The sequence below is a fragment of the Sceloporus undulatus genome, chromosome 8, assembly GCF_019175285.1.
Source record: "Sceloporus undulatus isolate JIND9_A2432 ecotype Alabama chromosome 8, SceUnd_v1.1, whole genome shotgun sequence".
NCBI classification, from domain to species: Eukaryota; Metazoa; Chordata; class Lepidosauria; order Squamata; family Phrynosomatidae; genus Sceloporus; species Sceloporus undulatus.
This window is the reverse complement of record NC_056529.1, coordinates 23,850,832-23,873,932: the sequence shown is the minus strand read 5'-3', so window position 1 is coordinate 23,873,932 and position 23,101 is coordinate 23,850,832. Positions and strand designations below refer to the sequence as shown.

The 23,101-nt window shown below is 46.0% G+C and overlaps 2 protein-coding genes across 7 annotated transcripts in view; both read right to left on the bottom strand.

Annotated features, from left to right (window-relative positions):
- The window catches only part of MYH11 (myosin heavy chain 11), a 45,401-nt gene extending 28,219 nt beyond the window's left edge, over positions 1–17,182 (bottom strand). For 3 of the 4 annotated variants that reach the window (XM_042437417.1, XM_042437419.1, XM_042437420.1), the window contains exons 1-4: positions 13,361–13,452; positions 8,505–8,866; positions 6,718–6,874; positions 1,968–1,995 (exon numbers count right to left, since the gene is read on the bottom strand). In XM_042437417.1, the coding sequence (XP_042293351.1) occupies positions 1,968–1,995; positions 6,718–6,874; positions 8,505–8,849 (530 nt within the window). In that variant the 5' untranslated portion in view covers positions 8,850–8,866; positions 13,361–13,452. Of the gene's footprint in view, positions 1–1,967; positions 1,996–6,717; positions 6,875–8,504; positions 8,867–13,360; positions 13,453–17,071 lie in introns of those variants that run through there. The other variant, XM_042437418.1, reaches the window with a different exon arrangement.
- Positions 17,183–19,476: 2,294 nt separating this feature from the next.
- On the bottom strand, positions 19,477–22,584 carry CEP20 (centrosomal protein 20). Of its 3 annotated transcripts, none has more exons than XM_042438061.1 (5): positions 22,449–22,584; positions 21,445–21,666; positions 21,092–21,176; positions 19,707–19,843; positions 19,477–19,584 (listed from the first exon to the last, which is right to left on the bottom strand). In XM_042438061.1, the coding sequence occupies exons 1-5, from the start codon at positions 22,474–22,476 to the stop codon at positions 19,508–19,510; spliced, it is 549 nt and encodes a 182-aa protein (XP_042293995.1). In that variant the 5' UTR covers positions 22,477–22,584; the 3' UTR covers positions 19,477–19,507. The 3 variants fall into 3 exon arrangements, with proteins under 3 accessions (XP_042293995.1, XP_042293996.1, XP_042293997.1); XM_042438062.1 differs by having other exon boundaries at positions 21,445–21,642; XM_042438063.1 differs by lacking the exons at positions 19,477–19,584; positions 19,707–19,843 and having other exon boundaries at positions 21,088–21,176; positions 21,445–21,642.
- Positions 22,585–23,101: the final 517 nt, after the last annotated feature.

Here is a 23,101-nt window from a genome sequence, read left to right as displayed (position 1 = left end):
ACGGCTATTTGTGACGAAATGAGAAATGATTTCCCCCCCTAAAAATTGGGGGAGAAGGAGGGAGGATTGGGATGTTGCTACGCCTTAAAAGGCCAGGAAGCGTTCCTTTCTGGGATGCTTTTACGATTCAAGATAGCGATGGTGGCACAAGCCCAAAATGGCCCTTCTGCTTCAGGGAGGTTAAGAGGAAAGGAGAGGATGGAGGGATGGAGTGACGGAGGAAAGAATAATAAAGAAAGTCTTCTAGATTTTTGGCTGAGCCAGAAAAGTGTTGGTCCAGGTTTATAAGAGAGAGGCGTCTCCATGGAAGGTCCTCTCAAAGCCACACATTAAAACTGGACCCAGCTCTTTGCCACCAATTTGCAAAGTAAGTCCATGCTTTGCTGATAAAAACAGTATTTTAAGTGTTCTGGGAATGGGTCCAAGGCAAACATGCCGCTTTGGGGGACATTTGCGTAAAGGGCCTTCGCATAAATCTCCTTTGCGTCTTTGCTCTCGGAAACACGATGGAAAGCGGCAGAGCCTTTGGACATTTCTTTCCTTATCCTTTCCTTCTGTCTCATTCCTTTTCTGGAAAATAGGGAAGATTCCCAGGAGATGCCCCCTTCTTCCCTGCTTTGGAAACTCTGGATTTTGGGGTTGAGGGGCCAAAGGTCATCAAGTTTGGAAGTTGAAAAGTCCTGGGTTCCAATTTAATCCAAAGGATGGCAAAGGAAATGCCATTATAGGTTTGCATTCAGACTGCAATACTTTGGAGTTGACTTGAAGACACACAACAACAAGGAATCATACAGAGGTCTTGCTATGCATATCTCTTATTTTTGGGGCACACACAAAAAGCAAAGGGTTTTTCGGAGGGGAAAGAAGTGCCTCTCGCTTTAATTGCGGTTATTAAAAGGAAAAGGGCAAAAGGGAAGCTCAGTGCTCCAAATCATGAAATAACGTCAATAAATAAACCCACAAAGTCTGGGTCACAGTAAGGTTTGCAACGGAGGGAGCTCCTGGGAACGCAACCGGCTCTCCTTTCCACTTTTCCCAGCCTGAAATCAAATACTTCCGGACGGCTGATAAAAATGAGCTTCAAATGTCCAGCCTTTCTAAAGGACATTTCTGCAGCAACTTGCAAGAAAAAGTCAATAAAAACCATTCCAAAAGACACGCGATAAAGAGAGAAATCCATCTGCCAACTTTCTTGGCACAAGGGCTCATCTGTTGTTGTGAATTGCTTCCTCGGATCAAACGCACAACAACAAGGCGTTTTTGTGTTTGTCGCAGCGGAGAGAAGGAAGAGGAAAGCCAACACCTCTATCTTTTGGTGTTTCCTTTTTGGAAAAGGAGAAGCCTGGATTATTGCATCTGAACCAAGAGCTCTAAAGCACCACCATATATATATATATATATATATATATATATATATATATATATCTGCTTAATTCTTTTTTTAACCTTGTAAATTAACGTTTTAGCTTGATCTCGGCAGGATGTAAATTCAATAAGAAGAAGAAGAATAAGAAGAAGAACTAACAATAACAACATTGAAAGAGAAAACATGCAGGGGAAGCTGTGTTTATTGCGTGTGTATTTGCACACTGCTCTTGCAAACGCTCTTGCATCTGCACTCAAAAGTTTGCATCTGCACTGCGGAAATCATCCAGTCTGACACCTTCAACTTCCATGACTCAATACACACACACACACACCAAAATTGACAATAGCTGGGCAAAGTGTTTGCATTTTTGAGGGGTGTGCAGAGAAAGCCTTCCTGCAATGTGCAGAGTGCGCTCAGCCTTCCTCTATTGAACTGAGCTGGACTTCATCGTCACCAGGAATGATGGGAGTCGCAGTCCAGATGGGAGCATTTGGAGCCAGCAAATAAAAAGGCAGTCTTGTGCAGATCCAAATCACGACCGAAAGGCAAGGAGAGAGAAAGAGAGAGGAAAGGGGGCATTTGTATTGGGTCTACTCACGTGCAAAGGATGGACTGGTCCTCTCGATCTATGGGGGGGGGGGAAGAGGGGGGAAACAGAATTAAATCTGAGCACTGAACACACACACATATATATATAATTTCATTTTCTCTTATAGCTATTGCAAGTGTTGGATTCTCCATCTTCGGAGGTCTTTAAACAAAGTTTGGATGGATATGACTCAGAAGCGCTTTAGTTGCGTATTCCTGCATCATGGCAGAAAAAGGACTGGACTGGATGCCTTTTGGGGGACCCTTCTGACTCAGTCATCCTGTGCTTCTGTTCTAATTGGGGACTTTATCACAATTGGAAACATAAACGGTGATTAACCCAGGGTAATCCTGCAATTGCGCTAATGGTTTTCACACGGCGTTGTGTTCAAAGCGCTATCTGATGTCTTAAGAGGATGGGAATTGTTGGGATATAGGGTTTGAATGTACTTTTAATCTGTAAATTGCCTTGATTGTCATGGACAGAGAGACAGGATATAAATAAAAGTATGATGATGATGGTGATGATGATGATGATGATGATGATTACCCCATGAATAACCTGTGATAGTCCTGCAACTGTGCTGAATGGTTTTCGCACAACGTTGAGGCGAAACGTGATTAAAGCACCATTAACCCGTGAATAAAACTCAGCAAATCATTTGCGGGGTGACTTTTTGTTGGCTATCGCCTGTTTGCTCACGGGATCCATGGCTCTTGCGTGAATCTCGTTTTAATGTCGGCTGCGCAGTTTTCACAGGTTGATCACTGTTTAGCCCCCACGTTTCCCCCCGTGGCATAAACTCCTACGAAAGAAGGGAAGGCAGCTTGCTTCCACTTTTGCAAACAAGGTCCGCAAGCCTTTAGGATTCTTGTCTTAAGGGTTCCTTTCTTGGGAAAAAGCCTGGCTCAGATTCTGCCAGCTTTTGTCGATTTCCCTCTTGGGAGACCCAAAAACACACCACAAAGACCCCCAGGTCCCTCCGCTGCTTAATCTCAGGCCCAAATCAGAGGGTTTCTATCTGCAAGGAAGTGGCTCAGAGCGGGCAGCTTGACCATAAAAGGAGAAAGCCTTTGGCCGCCGGCTGCTCTTCAGCCGGACAGCATCTCTCTGCCTTGCAGCAGCTGCAGCATTTTCCTTGTCTCCCTCCCAAAGAAAGTCTGGGTTTCCAGCATCTTTGGGGAGAGAAAACAAGGACAAAACAAGATGCCCCTGATTCAGATCCTACATCAAACCCCAAAACAGTTTGGAGACTCAGGGTGACTGCAAAAGAGGGCAAGGCATGGCAAGACTGAAGGCCTTTGGGAAAAACTGCACAAGAAAAGCAACAAACTCTGATATACAGTCAGCCCTTCAAAACAGAGAAGTTGTGTTTAATACACAAACTCCAGAAAGAAGCTACTAGGAGGAGGAAACGGCATCGGTAAGAACGGCTGCACTGCGCAAAGGGATGTGACTCCATTTGAAGCAACGCAGGAAGACTTTAATCTTTTCCCATCATAGTAGAAAATTCTGGCCCCTGTTTGATCTGCCTTCTATTATTTTCCACTGGCTTTTAAATCTCCTCTAAACATTCCAGTTTCAAAGCAGTCCTGAAAATCTTTGTGTCTCCAAAGTAGATTGGGCTGATAGTTTAGTGCTTTAAAAACTTCCACGAACCAGAGGCCTTAATAATATCACTCCCTGCCTTTGCACCTGAACAAGGGCATTTATAGCCACGAAAACTCATGCTAAAATACAATACTGTATTGTATTTTAGCATGAGTTTTCGTGGCTATATCTCACACTTTCCCCCACTCCCTTCCTTTCTTCCTTTTTATGCTGCAAGAGCATAAAAGGAGCATTTTGTGCTCCAAGAAGGACAGCTTCATCTTTGCAAAATGTCCCTTGGAATTAATGCCTCTTGCAAACTTTGGGGAATGGTTTGTGGTTCTGCAACAGAGACGGGTGAAAGAGGAAACCCCAAAGGCCAGAATTAGCCCTTGCTGGCTATCTTTTCCATGCTGCAGGAAGCGAGTGACAGGCGTCAAGAAGAATGATAAACTGGCCCATCATCCACCCCCAAATGGGGCCGTCGACGGAGGTTTCCCCACCAGAAATAGAGGCCGAGCTTCTCCACATCTCCGACAAGAACAACCCCAAGGGATAGCAGAGTTATGGGCTGTATCCGCACTGCAGAAGTAACCTGGTTTGGCACCACTTTTATTACAATGGGATTCTGGGAACTGTAGTCTGTTGTGGCACCAAACCTCCACAAGTCAGAGGCTGGCAATGGCAAACTCCCTCTGAAGAAACACGCCAAGAAAACCATATGATAGAGTTGTCACTGTAAGGAGTTTATCACACTGGGGCTCCTTTTGGCATTAAAGAGAGATTAAAGCACATTCAAAGCATCCCACAAGTAAGGCCAAAATGATGGTCTCCTAAGTTGGAAAAGATTCGAAGGCACACAACAACAATAACAACAACACAACCAGAGAACTGGTCCAGTTGGCTGAGCAGAGAGGCAGAAAGGTTTGCAAAACTGGGATACAAGATATGATGAAAAAAAGCACTCATTTTGTGACTTTTGCCTTCTTCTACCTTGGAGGTCTCCGGTCAGACCTCCCTATGGAATCATGTGTCCAGTTCTGGTCATCCAAATTCAAGAAGGATCTGGACAAGCTGGATGATGTCCAGAGGATGGTGACCAAAATGGTCAAGGTCTGGAGACCACCAAGCCTTATGAGGACGCTTAGCTTGGAGAAGACTGAAAGGAGGCATGATAGAGCCATCTTTAAATATCGGAAGGACGTCATGCCGAAGATGGAGCAAGCTTCTTTTCTGCTGCTCTGGAGACTAGAAAGCAAACCAATGGGTTCAAATTGCAAGGAAAGAGATTCCACATCAATGTTAGGAAGAACTTCTTGACTGTAAAAAGAGATGGTTGACAGTGGAAGACACTGCTTTGGAAAGTGATGGACCTCCATCTTTGGAGACCTCTGGAGCTTGGATGATGGCAACGCTTTAGTTGTGTTTCCTTGCACGGTGCAAGGTTGCAACAGATGGCCCTTGGGGTCCCTTTTCCAGCCCTAAAATCCTATGATTCTGTTCCACAATGCTGAGATTTTGTTCAAACGCTGGGATTTTGCAGCCAGGAAATCTCCCATTAAGAGGTGACAGAGGTCTGGAGAGAGAGGCCAGATCCATCAAGGGATCTGCAGAGTCTCCGGACGCCAGTGTTGCCTCCTCCGACGCCAGGAAAAAATGGAAAATGTTTCTCCATGCCCCTATTTGCCAAAAGTATTTGCTCCGCGTCCGACGCCGCCAGCGCTCCCGGGTCATTGGCACGGAGCGGGCAAAATGGAGAGCTTTCCCTTTTTGAGTCACGTCGGATGGTGCCAAAGGATCCTTAGGAATGTTCTGGCTGGCGAGGGTCCCGTCCTCCCCGAAGCTGAGTGTTATGAAAACAAGAGAGGAATTGGGGTCACTGCGGCCCCAAAGGCATGGCAGTGCCCAAAATGCACCATCTGGAGCGCATGGGGTGTAATCCACCAAGGAATGCTTCCATGCAACAGCCACCAACATGCTCAGGAGTTGCATGGCGTTGCAACAAAGCCCATGTAAACAGATGCGTCCCCAACCAACCTCTCCATCATCCTCCATGGGCCTAGAGGCCCTAGAGGTCTGAGTGTGGGACTACGACTCTGGAGACCGGGGTTCGATTTGACCCTGGAAACCCATTTTATTTTGTTTGTATGCTGTCTTTCTCCCAGAAAGGGACCCAAGGCGGCTCACAAATATCCCAGCTCTTAGGACAAGATCTTGGGAAAGTCATGCTCTCTCAGCCTCAAGGGAAGACCATGGCAGTAATAATAATAATAATAATAATAATAATAATAATAATAATAATAATTTATTTTTATCCTTCCTCTCCAAGGGATCGAGGGGCTTATATCACTAAAACATACAGCACAATAATGTAATAACATAACATGGCCAACCTCCTCTGAGCCAACCTTGCCAAGAAAACCCCATGAACAGGGTTGCCTTAGGGTCTCCATAAGATGGAAATGACTTGAAGGCACACAGCAACAAATTAAAAACATGAGGTCTTCTGTACAGAGTTGGACTGCAACTCCCAGCATCCCTCACCCCATTGACTAGGCTGTCTGTTGGACTGCTGGGAAATGGCAGGCCAACAAAATCTGTGGAACCCAAATTGCCAACTTCTGGGTTATGGCATTCCTTCAGAGAGGATGATTTCCAGATAGGGATGGAAATCCTGCAGTGCTCCAGACACTGGACTAGAGCTCCCAGCATCCCCATGTGTTAGTGATTTGAGGGAGGAGAGTGCTGGGACTTGCAGTTGAATAAGATCCAGAGGGCCATGTGGGTCTCATTTCTGTTTTAAAAAAGATGTCTCCAAAAAGATATCCTAGGTATTGCAATTGCATGTGATGACCATTTGCGCAATTATTCGCCATTTCCCCTCCATTTGCGGGATGCTTTGAATGCGCTTTAATCTCTCTTTAATGCTGAAATCAGCCTCAATGTGATAAGCTCCCTAAAGAGAGTGTATTTATCGAATCCGCAAATGATAATATCCGCCAAAGTCAAAGCCGCCAATGCGAACGAGGACCAAGCGCAATCGCTATGCAGCCTTCCGCACACACAAAGCGACATCTCCCTATGGATCCCATCCTTCTTATGTACCCATTTAAGGGACATTTTCCCATGCGCAACTCGCGAACGGTGAGTTTCGTCCTCTCCATCTTACCTTGCAACATGCTCCGGTAGGCCGTGTCGGCGATTGCGTAGATGTGCGGCGGCATCTCGTGGCGCTTCTTCCCTTTGTACATGTCGATGATTTTCTCTGAGTAGATGGGCAGCTGCTTGTAAGGGTTCACAACTACGCAGAAGAGGCCCGAGTAAGTCTGGAGGAGGAACCCAAGAACGTTGCAAGTTAGGTCCTTTAAAACCCCCTTAAATGGGCTTAAATCCCATCTTGACCATTGACACCATGGGCAAGAAGTCACACTCTCTCAGCCTCAGAGGATGGCCATGGCTCTGAAGACACTTGCCGAGAAAACCCCATAAGTCAAAAATGACTTGAAGGCACAACAACTGTCGCTTCCTTTCCGAAAAGGACCTGTGCGTAGACCAAAGAAAACACCCAGGATTCCCCAGGGCAAGTGGCAGCCATGACAGTCTAGTGACCATCATGCCAAGGAATATATTGATTTGTATCATATACATTTATATAAGGAAACTGCAAGAGGGCAGGAATCCTACAGTCTTTCGAAATAATAATAATAAATAATAATGACATTTATTTATACCCCGCGTCTCTTATAAGATCTGGCTGGACTGCAACTCCCAGCCTTTTCTGATGCCAACCAGGGCTGCTGGGAGTTGCAGTCGAGGAAAGTCTGGTCATCTTCATCCTTTGCTGTAGAGCTTTATTAATCCCATCGCTGACCCTTTGACCGGAGCTCTTTGGCTGGAAGAAAGGCATGCTTTTCCAAGTACAGTGTGTCCTTCTCCTTTTCCTTTGGGATGTTTAACCCATTCCTGGTCCCACAATCCAAGGCCAAAGGGGACACCTGGCATTTCTGCAAAACCTTAGCCCCCTCTCCAAAAAATAAAACCCTTTTTAAATCAAAGATTAGGCAAGGATGACATTCAACCCCAGAAGCATCCTGGCTAACCTTTAAAAAAGCCAAGTATGCCTCCAAGCCCAGATCTGAAAGCGAGGGGTTCCCTTTTCTTGACCATAATAGGAGACAGCCCAAACGTTTTCACACAAACACAAGGCTTTATATGGCATGAAGCGAAGGGAGGAAAATCTGCTTGGCAAGGCTGGGGACGGCTGCAATGCCCCATAGAGAACGGGGTTTGCAACTGGTCCGTCGCAACTCTTTTGTCCTAAAACTTTGTCTATCCAGCACTGGGATTTTTGGAGAGGGTCATTCTCCAGATAAGGGAGACTCAACCTGTCCCCCTCCTATTTGGGACCCTTGTCCCTGTCCCACAAAGTTCCTCAGATGTAGCTAAATTTCGGGCTAAAATCTGGAGCAGATTCATGGCCCGCAACTAACATGAGATCCACCCACAGACACATGGATCAGAGCCAACATGGTTTTAGTATTCATGGAGTCGGTGACTAGCAGACCTGGGGCCAAGTCCCATCCCTCCTAACCAGATGGCTTATCTCCTGGCTCCCCCAAGTGGCCAATTCAGAGAGCGCAATGGAGACGCAATGGCACAACCTTGGCTCCCCCAAGTGGCCAATTCAGAGAGTGCGCATGGGACACAATGGCGCAGTCCTGGCTCCCCCAAGTGGCCAATTCAGAGAGTGTGCATGGGACACAATGGCGCAGTCTTGGTTCCTCCAAGTGGCCAATTCAGAGAGTGCAAAGGGGACGCAATGGTGCAGTCCTGGCGCCCCCAAGTGGCCAATTCAGAGAATACAAAAGAGATGCAATAACATAGTCTTGGCTCCCCCAAGTGGCCAACTCAGAGAATGCGCATGGGACGCCATGGAGCAACGGAGGCCCTACTTACATAGATGAGTCCTGAGAAGTATCTCTCCCGGAGGTTGTGCAGCACGGAGGCTTCGTTGAGGCAGGTGAGCTCGGCCATGTCCTCCACCTTGGAGAACTTGGGGGGGTTCATCTTCTGGATGTCGTCCTTGCTGAAGGTCACCTTCTTCCCGTTCTCAGCCAGCTCCACCAGCACCTCATCCCCCTTCTCCTCCTTGACGCTGGCCGCCTCGAACCCATGCCTCTCGGAGGGCACCCAGACCAGCTTCTTGGCCGACCAGTCCGCCTGCGCCACCGTGCTGTTGATCACATTCTTGTCCACAAAGAGGAACTTCTCATCGTCGCTCAGCTGGCCTTTCTGTGCCATTTTGGCTCAAGGGGCACCTGGGAGGAAGAGGAGGAACCCAGCGTTACAAAGAGAGAAACCTCTGTGAAGCTACTGGCATCTAAAGGCTAAAGAGCTTGCAAAACTACATGGGATGGAGCCATTGCACTCAAAATGGTGCCAAGCTGCATTATTTCTATAGCACAGATAGATGCATGGCTCTGTGGTTTCAGTGTTGGATTATGACTCTGGGGACCAGAGATGAATCAAAACTGCCAAGTTGTCGCAGTTGGAGGGTATGCAATGCTTTGCAAACGTGATCCAAAAAACACCATGCTCCCAGCTGATAATTTGCAAAAAGGCCCAGAGGATGGTGTTGACAGCCCTCTTTGTTTTGGGCCGAGGGAGGTCTGTCTCCGGTTGAAGGCCAGTCTCCATTTCCCTTGCCATTTGCAACAGCTGGCCTTGCATTGGTTTCAAAGCCCTTGAAAGGGAGGCTGGAGAGGCTGCGAATGGCCCTCCGCTTTCTTATCAACTGTTTGGGAAGAACAGATGTCAGCAGCTGCAAGCGAGCAAAAATTTGCACTAATGCACAGGATGTGAGATATGGGTTTGTCATGTTTTAACCTGTAAGCCACCCTGGCTGTGTTGCACAGAAAGGAGGGATATAAATACTTATTATTATTATTATTATGCCAGTCGTACCCATGAATTTGGGTAAGAAATCTACTCTGGGTTCTGGACCAAACTTCGGAAAAGCTAGCTGAAGCGACGGATCCGTTTTGGCCATTTTCATCGCCTTGCAAAGCTCCTTGCAAGTTTGGACTAAAACCCGGAGCAGGTTTGCCATAATGGGCATGGATTATTTATTCCCAAAATGAAAAACAGACTGATAATACCCCAAATTTGAGAAGAAGAGACCAAAGATAATTTTGCACGTTTTTTTCCTGATAGTCAAATATCTGGAAAAGCAGCAGATCAATTATTCTATGGAGAGAAAACCAAATTGTGTTTGGTGCTCCTCCCTCCTTCCCTTCACAGATAGATAGATAGATAGATAGATAGATAGATAGATAGATAGATAGATAGATATTAATGTCCTTTTACAATCCTGAGAATTGTAGTTTTGGGACATATTTAGCCTTCTCTGTCAGAGACCTACAAATCCCAGGCGTCCATAGGAAGAAACTATGGAAGTTAAAGTGGTGTCAAACCACATCAATACCTAACGTTACTTTAATGTTATTGTCCGCCTTATTTTATCGAATGCCAACATGTACTAATATGTATATATTTAATTACTTTCGTAGAACGTGTGCCATAGGCAGGTTCATTTTATCTCTTTTGATAGATTCTATGCACAGCGCTGCATAAATAAAGCTTAATGATCAGTTCTGCATTGCATTTGCAGACATCGCTTCATTGATAAGAATAAAGGCCATTATTTTCGACATTGTTTGTCTTAGCAGCTTTGGAGACATTTTCATGTTTAATGAAGCTATGCTTTCTGCAAAAGAGCAGCGCAAGGGCTGCGATGGATCTGGGCTGCCGCTTCGGAAAAAGAGGCCCAAAAGAGGTCCCTCGACCCGGTTCCTTCTCAGCTGGAAAGATCTTCAAAGTCGAACCCAGAGCCCCGTAAAGCAAAGAGTCAAAAGTCATTTGTAAGCCTCTCCGGAGGCCTGGGTCTGTTTGCATGGATCCACGCTAGGCTTCCATATATGGCCAGGTTCTTCTCTTTCCTCACCGGCCGGCCAAAAAAGAAAAAGGGAAAAACTCCAAGGGTGAAACAAATACCTTTTAGGGAATGGCACAAAACCCTTTTGCAAAGCAAGGGATGCTATGCTGCTCATGGCCCCAGATGCTCCAATGCTTCTAAGGAGGAAAGCTGTGCACCGTCAAGGTTAGCATTCCCTCTGTCCGTTGCCATGCATCATATTGTGCATACGTTAAATTTAATGCGAACAAAACCACCTCTGAGACGGGCAGCCAAGAGAAAGGGTTGAACTAAAGGAGGCAAAATCCCAAGTCAATGTTTGCCTGTCTTTTAAACATCAGGTTTATGGAGAGAGACGCATCATTAGGCAGCACTGCACTCTTTACGCTTCTTGGGGGCCATTGTCAGAATATTAATACTAATATATATATATATATATATATATATATATATATATATATATATAGTGTTATTATTATTATCATCCTTATTATCAATAATAATAATCATAATAATAATATTTATCCCGCTTCTCCAAACGGATCGAAGCGGCTAACAATAAAAGCATCAGTAACAATATAACCACAACTTGTCATTCTTGTATCCCAAACCCTTCCATCCACAATAAAATACACTTACATTATTAAACAATTATTAACACAGTTATTTAAAAACAGGGCAGTTAGAGCAATTGTGGAACAATTGATTAAATTAGAAATAAGAAAGGTTCACAAATCGATCAATTAAGTAAATCTTTAAAAGGAGAGGCTTCTCTTCTTTGCAAAATTTTGTCTCTGTTGCCCTGTTTTAAGGTGATTTTGGAAAGAATAAGGCATGCAAAACAAGGTAAGGAATATGAATAGATAGAGAGATAGAGATAGATAGATAGATAGATAGATAGATAGATAGATAGATAGAGAGAGAGAGAATTTTTAATTATGAAATACATAAGGAAGTTTGGAAGGATGCTTGAGACACGACTTGTTCAGGTGCTGCACACCTTTTAAAGTCATTTTAGATGGGAGAAAGGTGGCTTATAAATAAAGTGAATAAAATATAAATGAATAAATAAATAAAGATTTAATATCTGAAAGTGTCGCTCTCACTGCAGAGGTTTTTAATGCGATTGCAAAACCTATGTTTGTGTCCCTGTAATGTACAGAACAACCACAACCATAATCCACTGGGATTCATAACCCACAGGGACCCCAAATGTCTCAGTTTGGGATGCTTTCTTTACTGCCATCTGCTGACTCCTTCCTTAGCAAGCCTTTCCTCTCCTTAAAAATTGCCTTAATTGGGGAAATAATAGTGATAAAACCCAACAGCAACATGGCACCAAAATATGGAAGAACAAACAGCTCCAGCTCTTTGGTTTCCCTCTTTCTACAAGGCATTTTGACCAGGATGACTGCAAGCCTCTCTCATAAGGATCCTGGAGAATACCGCAAATGATATTTTAAACTGTTGATCTGCAGCAATCCAAGTTCAAAGGAAGAATTGCAACCGGTTTCAAGTGATGAAGGCAATGCTCTCTAAACCTTGGGGTTTCTATTCAGGTTCAATATAAACCATCTCCATAACTGGCAACGCATTCTGCACTTTCTGAGTCCATTTGCTAAACTGGAAAAGAAAACTGTTGCTGAAGCTCAGCCAAAAGGTAAGACTTCCTTTTAAGTATTTCAGGATGTTTAAATATATATATATATATTCCGTAGCTACATCTCAGCATTTCGAAGCCACAAGTCACATACCTATGCTACCTCTGCAACATTTTGCATTTTGTTTGTATGGACCCAAGGCGTTGTCATGATCTGGGCTAAGGCTCAGGGTTCGAATCCTGGCTCAGCCATGGAAACCCATTGGGTGACTTTGGGCATGTCACACTCTCTCAGCCTCAAAGGATGGCAAAAGAAAACCCCTTCTGAGCAAATCCTATCCAGAAAGACCCTTGACAGGGTTGCCATGAAATGACTTGAAGGCATGCAACATGAACAGCAGCAGCAGCAACAACAACTACAACACCTTGCATAGAAAAGGGTCTTGCAGCACCTTTAAGACTAACTTGAATTGCAACTCATCTCCTTGAAGAGGGTCTTGCACAGACCCCTGACATGCCTGGCCTCTCTCTGCTGGTTTGCATTAGCCAAGGGACAATAACCAATTTAATCTGAAAGGGTCTATTTCTTATTCCAGATAGGTAACCAATGCAGTGGAAAGCCCCTCTGCCACTATCTCTCTCCATCATAGAACCATAGCGTTGGAAGAGACCCCCTGAAGGGCCCTGATCCAGTCCAGCCCCCTTCTTCTTCTTCTGCCCTGCAGGAACTCTCCATCCAAACAGCCCCATTTTGACAGATGGCCATCCAGCCTCTGCTTAAAGACAGCCTCCAAGGAAGGAGACTCCACAAAAATCCAAGGGATTGGTCCCAAAGGGAGGAAAAAAGATCTACCCAATGGCTTCTGCAAAGACCAGACATTAACCCTGGCTCAGCCATGGAGACCCAATGGGTGACCCTTTGGGGCAAGTCACACTCTCTCAGCCTCAGAGGATGGCAATGCTAAGCCCATGGCCAAGAAAACCCCTTGAGAGGGAGACTTTAGGGTCTCTATAAGTCAGAAACAAAGTCAACAAACTCCACTCAGTGCAAAGCCATCCCTCCACTCATCTCTCTCTATAAGCCAGCATTGCCTTGATGGAAGGAAAAAAGGGATGTACTGTATTGAATTGCTTCTACAATTAATTCATGCAGAGGAAAGCCCTGGCAATGGCTGCAAAGGCACAAAGCCTGGCACCACAAATCCAACTGAGCCCATTTGCCATGCAAAGGGTACTTACAGGGGTCCAACTTGGGGGGAAAGGAGAAAGTGTACTGAGAGTCCGGATCCGGCACCGCGATGGCAGCTCCTGGGGCAGACCAAAGCTTCTTAGGTCCAGAGCCTCCCTATATAGAGAGAGGAAGATGGGGAGGAGACCCAGGGAACCACCCCTTGATGGAAGCCCAAAAAAAGCCTAAAGAAGACCAGGGAGAGGCCTCCACGAAACTTTATGTTATCTATTTAGAGTACTGTATTTTATTCCCACGTCTGGGCTGCAGATTCGCACCCAGACCTCGCCGACAAGAGCATCCCTCTTGGGACCGAAGTGTACAGGATGCTGAAGAAGTTATCAGTCCTTCCTTACATCTGTATATATAAATTCCCAGAAATGGAGCTTTTTCTGGTGCCCAAAACAGGATGCCAGACAACACTCTTCTCTTGCTTTCTCATGCATTTGGCCACAGGGAAAAAGAAAGATCAGGGAGGAGGGAGAGGAAGAAGCCCCCAAATTCATCTTCTTCTTGCAGTTAAAAGGGTCTTATCAGCTTTTGGCTATGGGCCTCTAAACCCAAGATGAAAGATGTGGCAGGCTGCTTCTTCCCAAAGGGCCAAGGGATGCTGTTTTTGGGATGCCTAACGCAAAGGGATACAGGAGGGTTTATGTAACATTTTTGGGAACTTCTTGGCCCTTTGGAGCCTCTGGGGACCAAAGGGCTCCTTCTTTCCCAGCTCCGGCCGGGACCAACTTTCTCGCAGAGCCTGGTTTTTGCAGTTCTTGAGAAAAGCGCTGCCCATAATTTATATTTATACATATAAATGCCTCCCTCTGTCCTTAAATGGGAAAAGAGAGCTGCTCTGAGTGGCATTTTGGAGAGCAAGGAGGAGGCAGGCAAGAGGAGGCGGCTGCAAAGAGGCACCAGCTGCTTCAAGGGGAAAGAGAAGGAGCACAGGGCCCAAATCCAAAAGGGAAGGAGGGACTCTGGTCCTCATCAAGGACCCAAAACGTTTGGGCCAGAGCTTCCAAACAACGCCGCACACCGCTTGGCGTCTCTGGCCTTCTCAGACATCCCAAAAAGGGAAGGCAAGGATTCCCAGCCACATTCCGGATGCACAAAGCCCAGGGCCCGGCCCAGCAAAGGCAGCCTAAATATGGAGACCATGCCAGGCAGGAGAAGAGAGCACCAGGCCCTGGGCATCTTGGCATGGAAAAGGAGTCTCAACCCTTTGGGTTTGCAAAAAGGGGACCTCAAGGCATGCAAAGGAGGCAGCCTTAGGGACCCTCGGTGCCATCTCAAGACTCTTCAGACATGACCCAAAGCTGCATTTCGAAGCATTTGTAGGGCTAACATTGGTCCCCCTAACTTTGGTCCTCCAGATGTTTTGGACTTCAGCTCCCAGTATTCCTGAACTTTGGTCAAGCTTCCTGGGGCTTCTGGGAGCTTCAGTCCAAAATATCCATAGGACCAAAGTTTGGGAACCGTCAGCCTACACTTCAATGGCCAGTCATCTACTGGGTTTCCACAGCCAAGCGGGGATTCGAACCCAACTTTCCCAGAGTCTTATTCCAGCATTCAAGCCACACCACCATGCTGGCTCTCCTCCAGATGTTGCTGGATTGCAACTCCCAGCATCCCCCACTCCACTGGCTAAGGCTGCTGGGACTTGTGTCTGGAGGGCTGGACGACTCGCACCTCCGCTCTGCAAAGACTAGCAGCCCTTGCCCAGAGTTCTAACTCTGCTGTCCAGGTGGAGGTGGTCAACCGGTCAGCCACAAGAGCATGGCCATATTGGGGTCCGCTTTGGCGGAGAGGAACGAAATCAGGCGCCTCTGAGGGACTGGGAAACCCTTCAGCAATTGCAACAGGGTCCAGAGGTGGAGGAGGAGGCTTCTCAGGCCAGAAGGTCACTTTGGGAGGACCATGGACTTGGAAAGGTCAAGGCACTAGTCCACACCATCGATGCTTGACATTTGCTCCTCTGGCCTCCCTTAAAATACCTGAAAGGATGTCATGGAGATGGATTGCTCCGAGATGAGAATGCAAAGGAAGGGGTGCAAATGGCAAGAAAAGAGGTTCTGCCTAAATATTATTTTAACCAAAAGAGCTGTCCAAAAGTGGAACTGAGGGCTGCGGACTCTCCTACTTTGGAGGTCTTCAGATATGGTTTGGACGGAGTGATTTAGTTGCAAAATGGGATCGAGGCGGATGGCCCTTTAGGGACCCTTGACCATGCTGCAACCTCTGAAGGAATGAAGGTCGAGAGCATGGTCCATGTGGTCAAGCAGGGAACAGCTCACTTACAACTGCTCCCGAGGAATAATTGGACCACAAATCACATCATCCTTGGCCATACCAATTGGCGATGATAGGCATTGTGCTACAATAATATAGAGAGATCAAATGTTGAGGAAGCTGGGAGCAAGCATTTTGGAAAAAGTACCTTTTTTGGACTATAGTAATTCCCAGGCTGGGGATATGGGGAGTTGCAGTCCAGAAGAAAAGGGCAACTCTCCCTGAGTAAAATCCAGTTGTCACAAGTTTCCTGACCAAATCTTTGCAAACTCAAACTGAAAGCCGCTTTACGGCCACGTTTTGGAGCATTTAAAACCCCAAAATGGCTCAAGCCCCATGGCTGGCTTTCCAGGCGGCTTCCCCCGGATGAGGCAGGAAGCCCTTTGGTAAACATCTGCACCTTCCCAGCGCCTTAAAAAGGAGTGGAAAGTCTTCCTCGGGGCCCTTTGCATTCATCTATGTCCAGAGAGCCTCCTGGCAGCAGCGGAGGGAGCCTAAGAGGAGAAGAGGCTGGGGATGATTTATGGGCCCAGAAAGGCCTCTGAGAGCCAGGCATTTTTGGCAGGGATCCCATCCCAGGGCCTGGTTCGAGGGCAAGTGACGCTGCCATCTTGCCAATCCTTAGCTGGTTAATGCATGGATGCCCCATGTTTGCATTTGTTGCTGTTGTGCGCCTTCTAAGTCATTTCCAATATATGGCACACATATCCAGGGTTTTCTTGGCAAGGTATATTCAGAGGAGTCTTGCAATTACCTTCTCCTGAGGCTGAGAGAGTGTGACCAAGGTCTGTGGGTTTCCACAACCGAGCTGGGAATCGAATCCTGGTCTCTATAGTCATAATCCAAAGCTCAAACCATGATGCCATGCTCTCATCATTTCACAGATTAAAACTGGGACCAGTGTGGCCAAGTTAAGGTCAGAAGGTGGTCCACATTATCCAAGACAAGTATCACATAAAGTCAGAAAAGATGCAGTCTGCTTTTGCCTGAGCCTCTTGGGAAGGGAAGGACTCCCTTCCTCCTCTCCTCTGAGTTCATTAAGTGCAAATTCCTTTTACATTTCAGACGTAAGGCAGATACAAGCCGGTTGAAAAGTCTCTGGTTTTGTTCCTGTTCTTTCCCATTTAATACTGGGTTAAAGGATAAAATGGATATAAAACGCGTATATAAGTGGGTATATAGTCTAAAAGAGCCAGCATGGCCTAGTGGTTTGAGTTTTGGACCATGGCTCTGGAGACCAGGATTCAAAGTGACCATGTAAACCCACTCTCTGGCAAACCAAGACAAGTGAGTCTATGAGGTCTTCCCTCTTTTGCTACAGCCTTCCAATTGTTATGAATAGCCTTGCTCAAGTCTTTTGCAAACCCAGGGGAGATCCCTCTTCTGAATCAATCCCTCCTCTTCTCCTCTTGCCCTCTGCTTTTCCCAGCATTACAAACCTGCTTTACGAAGAGATCCACGATCGCTGAAAGCAACCAAACCAGGACGGCTCAAGGTTTAAGTCGGCTCAAGTTTAAGGACCCAGAGACTCCACAGAAAGCCTGACATGGTCAAGAAGTAGCTTTTCCCCTCAAGGCCGGACAGTTCCGCCTTGAGTGACCAAGGAAGAAAGTCCTAAAGACTTCCAATGCCTTCCGCTGCTTGGCTCCTGGACGGCAGAAATCTTTGTGGAGTCTAATGCTGAGCTGCAGGGTTTCAGCTCCTCTTTATGGACAGACTGGGCCATCGCAACAAAAGGCATGTAAACCTTGCAAATACATTTGGAAATAAGTAAAAATGCACTCCCTTTTCTCCCAATGGCAGACAGTGACTCCTGGTGCGTGTGTGAATCCACTCTGGGTTCTAATCTGGATTTGGAAAGAGCGACCCAAGATGCTTGGACTTATTCAAAAGACCCACCGACGGTATTAAAACTACATACTGTACACATTTACACAGTGGAAATAATGCAGTTTGACACCACTTTTAAGTGCTGCAGCTCCACTTTATGGAAGACTGGGATTTGCAGTTTTGTCCATAAAGAGGACCTTGGTCTTTTGGCCTTCTCTGCCAGAGAGGGTTGGTTGCACACAAAACTGCAAATTCCAGGATTCTGTGGGATGGAGCCATGACTATTAAGAGGGGTGTCAAACTGGATCATTTCCATATTGTTATTATTATTATTATATGTTTGATTATACCCCGCCTTCCTCCCAGTACAGGGACTCAAGGCAGCTTACAATTCTCCATTGTGTAGCTGCACCCTAAGCCTAGCTGGGAAAGAGCTGCATCCAGGGTGCCACAACCAATTTTGCAGAGATAGGGCCCAGCACCTTGGAGAGCTCATATTTTAATAGTCTGGAATACAAACCGGAGCAGATTCCACCGACACAGAAGCCATGAATGCATGGGATTCGCCCACCTCTTTGGAGAACTCTATTTCCCTATATGAGCCCACCAGACAATAAAAGTTGTTTATTATTATTATTATTATTTTCTGTCTATCTTTCTGAACTCCAGCCCTGGACAACTGAAGGCCGTTTCCCTTCGCCTGCCCCACAAAAACCATTCAGAAGGAAGAGCCGAGCCTCATGAAAGGGCCTTTTGTGAAGCAAGAAACAGTTATCGGAGGACCATTGACATCCAGCCAGCCAGGCGAGAGAGAGAGAGAGAGAGACTAAATGTTCCAAGGGAGATGTGTTACAGTATGCGCTGATATGCTAGACCCGGTTTAGGATGAAAATGGCTGCAAAACGTCCAGCCTGGAATGGTTGATCCTAAAGGGCCAGAGGAATGCCTTCAATATAAGGGACACTGTCCATTTGACCCTCAGTTCTGGGTCTGAGCAAAGGTGGTTGCAAAGGTCTTAGTTCAGTCATTCTCAGAAGGGGAAAAGATAAGCTGCCTTCTCATTGTAAACCTTACCAACGTGCCCTTTTAAAATAAAACATGAAGTAGTCCTGGCGCAAAGCAGCCTCAATGTTTATGGCTCAGCCAATGGCAGGGGGAAGCTGTAGCCTAAAAACTGCCCTAACTGCTCTTCTTCTTCTTCTACTACTACTATCCCACCTTTCTGCCAGTGAAGAGATCATGCCTCACTTGGGCAGATGCTCTGGAAGCACAGCAAGTACCCTCTGCCTTTGGCATGCCATGTTAGCATCCTGGTTTGCTGGCAATGCAAGTTTCAAGTTTGCATGTCACAGGAGAGTCTCTTTTTGGACTGAGAGGAAGGAGGAAAATAAAGGGAAAGAGATCTTTGGCCTGTTACAGACTGCCAAAATAAAGCTGCTTCGGGTCTCTTTGGATGTATGCTGTTTAAATGATGCATGCATCCTAAGAATCTGGAAGCTGCACCAAAGCTGCCCTCCAGTGCTTAGGAATGGAGTGTGGCTTTGGCGCGACCTCCGGACTCTTAGGACCCATGCATCATTTAAAGAGCATACCTCCAAAGAGACCCAAAGCAGCTTTATTTTGGCAGTCTGTAACAGGCCATGATTTTATAAACTACAAGTATATTTCACTAAAGCAACAGCGTTGCATCAAACTATGCCCATACTTTGGTCCTCAGTCTACCCTTCTGCTGTGGCTTCACAATGGTCTTTCCTTCAACCATGGCTTCACGCATGAAGGCTTTATTCAACGTAAAAGTATTTCTTGCAGTCCTGGGTCACTGCAAGGATAACTACTTGGGACAGAAGCACCAATCCAGCCTGACAAAAGACAGGTTGGGTTTTTTAAATGTAACGTCTGGAAATGGTCCATATTGTCACCAAATCTTAGTGCCATATTTTCACCTTACTCCCATATTATCACCAAATCTTAGTGCAATAAAAATGGGGTGTTTCATACAGTAACAAACAGCTGCTTTGCGTGAAAGGATGCGCAACTGGTTTATTTCATCTACGTGCATCTAGCGAAGGCAAGGCATCCCCAAGCCGCAGGCTGACCGCATGCGCCGACTCCAAAACTGGGTCTGAAAAGAAAGTAACATACAGTTTGTGAGAGCCACTGGTGCGATATTGTTTAGTGGAAGACTAAATGCAGGGCAAAGAGAACACTCTCTCCTTATGTAACAACTATACACCTTGCGCTTACCCATTTGGGGCCTTTGGTCCGATGGCTTGCTGAGGTTCCACTTTGAAAACTGCGCAGATGATGCCGCGGGGAAAGTATGGCAGACCTTTTCTTCATTGCCCTTCAGCAGCTGGGTTACAATCCCATAGAGGAGCGGCCTGCGAAAAGGGGACCAGGGTTACTGAGCATCTGTAGTTTTGTACGAATTGTAGTTTTACAAGGAATTTTGCCTTCTCTGCCAAAGACTGCTGGGGCTTCAATTAAACAACAAACCCCAGGTTTCAATAGGATGGAGCCATGGCAGTTAAAGTGGTGTCAAACTGCATTATTTCTACAATACAGATCTGTCAAGTTCTAGGAAAGCTGAGTAGGGAACTCCTTGCTGGGCTGCCTGGGTTTACATACTACTAGGAGGAAAGGACAGATCACACTAGCTTCAGAGGCATTTGCTCACAAGTAAGGCTTTCCAAATCTGATGGGACTTCTTATCGCTTTATCTGTTCACCAGATGACACAGAAACACAAAACCTAACCAAAATATTAAACTAAGCAAAATGCAAGCCCTGAGGCTGGGGGTGGGATAGGTGCAAACATTCCCAGTTTCAATGTGAGGTCAAAGGTTTTCATGGCTGGCATCCATAGTTTTTTGTGGGGGTTTTGGGTATTCTCTGAAGATGCCAGATGCTGGCGAAACGCCAGGAACAAACTCTTCTAGAACATGGCCATATAGCCCAAAAAACTCACAAAAAGCTATACCCAGTTTCACTGGACTATACCTGCCATCATTCCTCACCATCAGCCAGGCTGCCTATATCTGCTGGGAGTTGAAGTCCAACGACAGCCTATAAGATACTGGACTGCTCCCAGTAGCAGCATCTGGATTTCAGACATCTTCAGCTGTTTGTGTCTCCTTACTCAAGAGATAAGGAACCTATAGCCCTCCAGATGTTCTCACTGGGCCTCACCATTGGATAGACCAGCAACAGCTACTGGAAGGGACAGACCAGTATCTTCCCAAGAGGCAGGTGTCTAGCTGCAGAGGTATGAGCTTTACAAGCTGCAGAGAAGGCAGTGCAAGAACATTTCCATCTCCCTGGGCATGAATGATTTGTGAACCCTCTCACATCAAAGGTCAACATTTACTGCTGTTGTTGTGTGCCTCCAGATCATTTCTGACTTATGGCGACCCTAAGGCAAACCTATCATAGGGTTTTCTTGGCAGGTTTCTTGCCAATGCCACCCTTTGAGGCTGAGAGAGCATGACTTGCCCAGGGACACCCAGCAGTTTCTATGCTCAAGCAGGGAATCAAAGTCTGCTCTCCAGAGTCGCAATCCAGTGCACAAACCGCCGGCTCTCCAGCATTTAAGGAGACGTTTTAAAATCCAGAAGGATAAAGTTTCCTTACACTGATCTGCTCCTGGGATCTTCGACTATATTGAGTTCATTCACAAGAAATTCCCGGTCCAGTGGAGCTTCAGGTTGGCCGGATTCTGGAACGGGGAAAGGTTTGCATGTCAGTGACCCCAATCCCAGTCTTTGCCCCCAGGTTACACAGACCCTCATCCCACTTTGGTGACCTCCTCAGTGCAGCGCTTGCAGGAAGGCATCCCAGGTAGGTACCTGAGGAAATAATGGCCTCCAAGCATGGAAGGTAGCCACATTTTGGGGAGCCAAAATGGATTTACTGGCTCCACTTTAGATATTCTAATAGATAATGCCTGTGTTACAGAGAAAAGGGGAACGCAGAAGAAGGCTCACCTGCCGTGAGGACGGACGCGGCGTATTTGTACTTGTTAAACTCCAGGTATTCGCGGATCAGTTCGTTGATCAGGAGATTCTCGTGGGACAACGGCGGCCGCGGTTCGCTTTGGTCGTCCAGCGCATTGAAGACCTCCGCTCTGATCCTTGCCTTTATCTGCCCCAGCGTCCCTCTCTTCTCCAGCGTGTCTTTTAAAACTAGCAGCACAAAGACACAAGAGACTGCAAGAGTTACAGCTAGCTATTAAGTCCCATTACAGACTGTTGCTGTTATGATGTTGTTATAACATTATATTATTATTATTTATTATGTTGCTGTTGTTGTGTGCCTTCAAGTTGTTCCCAACTTACAATGGTTTAGATCCAAAACACACTGCAGAAATAACTGGCTCAAGGCTGTGGAACGCTGGGAACTGTAGTTTATTGGAGCAGCAGAGCTCCCTGACAGGACTACAATTCCCAGGATTCCCTAGCACTGAGCAGGGGCCATTAAAGCTGTCTCAGACTGGGTTATTTCTGCAGTGCGTCCAGGAGACGTAATAGAACTTATGTAATATGTATCTGTCATGTGTTACTTATTAATAATAAAGATATTTAATAGATAAATAAACATAGCCTGGAGGTAATTTTATAAATAATTGTACAGGTATTTAATAATTTTGTTTGTTTGTTTTTGAGGACTACAACTCCCAGAATCCTCAGCCAGAAGGGCCAATGGGGATTCTGGGAAATGGAGTCCAAAATTAAGAAGCTCCTTAACCTTCCTGACTGTTGCTCTTTTTCCAGCCCACCTTTCCATCCTGGTTTGGTTGCAACACACTTTTAAACTCCACAAATGATACCTAATCAAAAGTTGGAATAATGATTGCCCTAATTAATGGAAGCCTGGGCTCCTAAGCAACGCACTGTCGGGAGAGAAGCAGTAAAGTGTTTTAAATGGTTGAAGTGTTGGGGAGACCCAGGCAGCCATTCTTCAGGTAGAGCTACAACTAGCTCCATTTTACCTGCTTTCAGTTCTGTTATGGTCGCCATCTTGGAAAAGGGCAACGGAGGGCGGAGGCGTGGGAGAGAAGCGTTGGAAGTCCCCGGATGTAAACAAACCGAACACTGGTAGCAACGGCTTCACTTGCCAGTCTCTGCAGAACTGCGCAGGCGCAGTCCGGCTCGAAAGGGATTCTTTTATACAGCCGCGAGAGTAGCTCCTCCCCTCCTCTCCACCATTGGCTGGCTTCTCAGCCAATCAAGATACAGGAGCGCTTTAACCCTTTCCTCTCCTTTGGACTATTTCTATTATTATTTCTCATTGATTAATAGTTTAATTATTACTTAATTATTAACTAATTATTGATATATTAATTATTAATTAATTGTCAGTAACAGTTCTCCCTGATAGAACAGTCAATGGAGCAATGAAGCCTTAATGAGCATTTCAGTCCCCGCTGGGGGATTCTGGGAGTTGTAGTCCAAGAAGGTGGGACTCAAGGGAGTTGCAAGGTCTCTGAATTTAACTGTACTGTTTTTTTAGATACTATTCTGAGTTCCCATTTTGGGAAAAGGGCAGGAAATAATAATAATAATAATAATAATAATAATAATAATATATCCAGTAATGCAGCTGAGGAAGTGGCCTTAAGGCGAGGGAAGCTCTTTCTTTCCC

What these genes read in the sequence shown, in the direction of transcription:
- CEP20 (XM_042438061.1), bottom strand. Translation starts at nt 22,476, where the DNA reads ATGGCGACCATAACAGAACTGAAAGCAG. An exon ending in CGCGTCCGTCCTCACGGCAG is followed by an intron (nt 21,177 to 21,444) that starts GTGAGCCTTCTT and finishes TCCCCGTTCCAG; the next exon opens with AATCCGGCCAACCTGAAGCT. An exon ending in GATCCCAGGAGCAGATCAGT is followed by an intron (nt 19,844 to 21,091) that starts GTAAGGAAACTT and finishes CCCTTTTCGCAG; the next exon opens with GCCGCTCCTCTATGGGATTG.